This window comes from Dipteris shenzhenensis, chromosome 19, assembly GCF_047967505.1.
Source record: "Dipteris shenzhenensis isolate YYH24624 ecotype China chromosome 19, Dip_SZ_1.0, whole genome shotgun sequence".
NCBI lineage: Eukaryota > Viridiplantae > Streptophyta > Polypodiopsida > Gleicheniales > Dipteridaceae > Dipteris > Dipteris shenzhenensis.
In genome coordinates this window covers 7228237-7232800 of record NC_141614.1, presented here as the reverse complement: position 1 = coordinate 7232800, position 4564 = coordinate 7228237, and the positions used below count along the sequence as shown (strand labels likewise).

General features: G+C 41.2%; 1 protein-coding gene across 1 annotated transcript; it reads left to right on the top strand.

The window, feature by feature from the left end:
• Positions 1 to 1000: 1000 nt before the first annotated feature.
• LOC147890003 (protein SRC2 homolog) lies at positions 1001 to 2189 on the top strand. The gene has a single exon (XM_087391042.1). The coding sequence runs from the start codon at positions 1157 to 1159 to the stop codon at positions 1772 to 1774; it is 618 nt and encodes a 205-aa protein (XP_087247168.1). The 5' UTR covers positions 1001 to 1156; the 3' UTR covers positions 1775 to 2189.
• Positions 2190 to 4564: the final 2375 nt, after the last annotated feature.

Genomic DNA, 4564 nt, shown 5'->3' with positions numbered 1-4564 from the left:
AATTTTAATGGATGTAAAGAGTGATTCGTTGGAGACATGGAATAAAGAAAAGGAGAGAATCATGAACGCATGCCAAGAATTATACTACCATGATTTCCTACAATGTGGGCAAGTGAAAGTATATGAGAAAGCATGCTAGAGAAGAAAAGGAGGAGAATGGAATTATTCTATCTCAATTCTGGGGATGAGAGGTGCAAGTGTAAGAAGAAGGGCTTTTCACTTTTTCTATGAGGAAAGATGATTCTTTGAGCATGATGAATTGGGCATACATCATAATAGCTAAGAGCTCCATTGTCTCCTTAGGAATGTACTATTAGAAAAACCTACATACATCATGCATTCAAGGGGTAATATTTGAGCCCGTACTTACATATGGGTCTTACATTCCTTCCCTTTAAAAAAGTCTAAACTTTATGAGTTTATGACTTAGACTTTAAAAACCCTTTTATATCTATATTTCTATGAATTTATGGGATTAAATAGCTCTTATCTTGAACACGTCATATGGTTATACATTTTAAGCTACCTGCCCTAGGAGTGGTCTAGCTTTACTTTGGTAGGCCAACTCAAACATTATAATAGAAGATTTCTCTCCTTCATAACACATGATAATATGTATCAATGTATTGTAGGTAATTTGGATCCTTTGAGACATAAGGGACATGATATTAATGAGATGTATGAGGAATAATCACAAGCATGCTTCTTGAAAAGAGGCAATTGGGAGATAATTTGATGTGAAGTGCAAGACAAAGGAAGGTTCACTATTGGTTCCAGAAAGAGAGGAATTCTAATTTGAATACGTTGGGCAATACAAATCATGAAAAGGTCAAGCATGTAGTTTATGTTTATTATACTAGAGTAATCTTAAACATCAAAGTCCAAGTTGTTTTCTAGTCTCAACATATATCTCAATACACTCCATAGGGTTTATAATTCTCTCTTAAACCTTGGCTTTAAGCTAAATAACCACACCTTGTTTTCCTTGTGAACCACGGCCTCTAAGACCCCGGGTTATAAAATATGAGGCATAGCTAGCACAGGGTGAGGTAGCGAGGTGTGAGTTTCCTCATCTGCACATGGCTTGTTTGGGCACATAAGATTATCATTTCTTGAAGCAGAACACAATCATCCCGTCGATCAAGACCTTTACATTATGCAGCAGCGTACTCTTGAACTCACCATCCTCTCGGCTGACGGTCTTAAGGATGTGAGGCACCTCACTAACATGCAAACGGTGGCTGTCGCTTGGATTGATCCCTACGTGAAATACGCTACCCAAGTCGACAAGGAAGGCGGAGTCAATCCCATCTGGAATGAGAAGTTTACATTCATCGTTCCTGAGGAGGTTCTGCAACAACAGACTGCCAATCTCACCATACAAATCGTCAGCCAGGGTTGGATGGTGGGCATGGACGACAGGCCGGTAGGCGAGGTCTGCACTGCCCTCTCGGATATTGTGAAATGCGGATCTGCGCATCCAAACCAACTGCATTTCACAGCCTACCAGGTCAGAAGGCCTTCCGGCCGTGTCCATGGCAAGCTTCATATCTCATATCGAATGAGTGAGAAGTTTTGGATTGAATCAACAGGTGAGAAGCTGGGCACTGTTGCCCCTAACAGAAATCCAATCGTTATCCATCAAGATGATGAGCCCATCGTAGCATATCCAGCATATCCAGTACCAGTTGGCTACGCGAATGACAATGGCGCAAGACAGGCACAACAGCTGCAGGCAGGTCAAGCGTGTACGAGCAAGCTCCCTACTCCATAAGCTCCAGCAATGGCGCGACCACTTCCAGTTCCTACTGTTCCCCCTGGAACTCTCAACAGGCCAGGTCCTTCAGCTCCTTATCGTCCCGTTCAAACGGGTGCTTCCCATCTTCCAGTTCCTGTGCCTCCCACATTGTCTATTCCTGCGGCTAAATCGTGCACAACACGGTATTGTATTATCAATTGGAAACCAGGGGGTTGCATACCGCTGTGACCATGAGGCCAAAAGAGTCCTGCACTTATTTCAAGGTACCTGGCGAAGGCGGGCGACAATGCAAAGGACCATTAGTTTGTTTCCAAGGTCTATCGTAGATTGTTGTAAGAGATCAAACAGCTCATGGAATAGCAAATATTCGTCTTCTCTTTCACGTATCTCCTCGCATCCTTATGCAATATAAATAATGCAACGATCGATTTAAGAGCATGAGAGGTTCCTTCAGGTCTTTGTATATCTTTTCACCGAGTTTTTCTCAATCTGTTGGCTTAAGGAGTGGGATAACTTGCTAGAGATTAAACTCCATGCTCGGAATTCAAGCATAGTGGAAATGGATGTCTTGTACGTCACTTGGCTGACCATCTAATTATACGATTCATAGGCCTCTCCAGATTGTATGCATCCCTTCACATTGAACTGGATGCGGATCTGCCCGTAAATTCACAACAACACAAAGCAATTACAGACGCGCTTGATAGACGCGCAAAATAGCAGGTGCGTCTATAAGTGTTGTTGAATAGAGAAATTACAAGGGCATCTAATAGCACATCTAACAGCGCATCTATTTGTGCGTGTATTGACACATCTATTAGCACGTCTACATTGAGAAAATACAGACCCGTCTAACACTGCGTCTGTCAGCGCGTCTATTTGCTGTATTAGCGCATCTATTAGCGCGTCTACACTGAGAATTAGACGCGTATTTAGACACAAAACAGAGAATACAAAAAGTGAGATTTTGGTGTACATCACTGCTTTCCAAACATTGCCCACATTTACCAAAGCACATAATTTTAACAAAAACATCAATGCTTTTTTGCAAACCCACATATACAAAAATTAAGTGAGGTGAGGAGAATGAGACAATATGTAAAATAGTTTTGCCAATATCAATGATGGGCTACGGTTCAATCTCATCCTCAATGAGATCAACCCTTACCAAACTATCTACTTCAAAATCCAAACAAGTGTTTAGATCTACAAATTATACATTCAACCCACTACTACTTGTGCTACTCATGTGCTCATTGAAATCAACATCACTAATGGTAGGCTCGTCCTCACGGGTAATGGCCTCAATATCTATATCCCCTATCTCATGATCATCGTCCTCTCTCGTATCACGATCATCACCACCTCCATGGCCATGATCATCCTCCATATGCTCCATATTAGTAAATGTACTATACATCACTTTGGAACATGGCATAATAGGTATGACATGCCACCATCTATTATTATCCACCTTTGGTTAATAGACAACCTAATTCAAACACAAATACAATCATGTTATTTTCCTTGCATCAAAGGTATCAAATATTTAAAAGCGAGTATTTTTATATGTGTGTACATTACCTATTCGCATTGTTGCGGTAGTACTAGGGTGTCCTTCTTACTTTGCAAAAACTTTGTGGAGTCCATAGCTACAAAGCCACTTGCATGGCGTTCTATTGTTGCATTAGGACCTCTTTCCACCATGTCCCTAAACCACTTTACATCCACAACCTACACAAAGCAGCGTCGAAAGTCAGGCTTAATAATATCTTGGATTATGCCACAATAATCATCCATGGCTCCATTGGCTCGCTCAAAGCTAGCAATGATGCCACAATCTTGTGTGTTTCTCTTATCATCAATCCGTTGTGTTCGAAAATTCTTGCCCTCACACCATATAGCATTGAACATAGTGCACTACACCAAGACAAAATCAATTAAATAAGCAATCTAAATTATTGAAAGCTCCTAACTTATGCATAACATTCTATATACCGACCTTGCTCATGTAGCCCCTAGCATACTCCCATTCTTCCATTGTGATATGCATCCCCTCATCTTTCTCTACTTTCTCCATTTCGTCAAGTAGCCAATCCACATTAATATCCTTTGGACCTACTCTTAGATACTGAGGGTATCACACAAGAGATCCATGGTGTGTACGAAAGAGGGCCCTTTCTTCTTGTCTTCTTGCCTTTGTATCCTCGTCACATCACTATTAAGCACGCAATAGAGGTTGATATTATTAAGCAACACTGTGTCTATAACTTTATTGCATCCTTTCCCTTGAGGCACAATAGAGGTCATTCTTAGGTCTTCATCATCTCTCCATAGTCGTGGGAGAGAGCTATCCACATCAACAAGAAACTCAGAAATATATACAAGCAACTCTTGTACCAACCAACCCTCGGCCATGCTACCTTCTGGTCATCTTGCATTTTGTCTCACGAAACCTTTCAAGGTCTTCGTGAAGCGCTCGAGGAAGAACAAGCATCGTGCATGTATAGTATCACATATAGCAATCTCATCCACCAAATGCACTATGAGATGTAGTTGGCTTGTGAGAATAGAACGTGGAAATGTCTCCTCTACTAAACAAACCACCTCCACTGACATAACTCGAGCATTCTCAAGCAGGGTGGGATCTATTTCCTTTGAGCTCACATACCTAGAAATGAAAAAGTACACCATATTACCAATATGAACACCTTGCATGGAGCATTGATACGCATCACATTTTGTATCATGTAAAGTACCTCACAAGCCCGCCCATCTTGTAAATACAATCCTTCACGTCCTTCG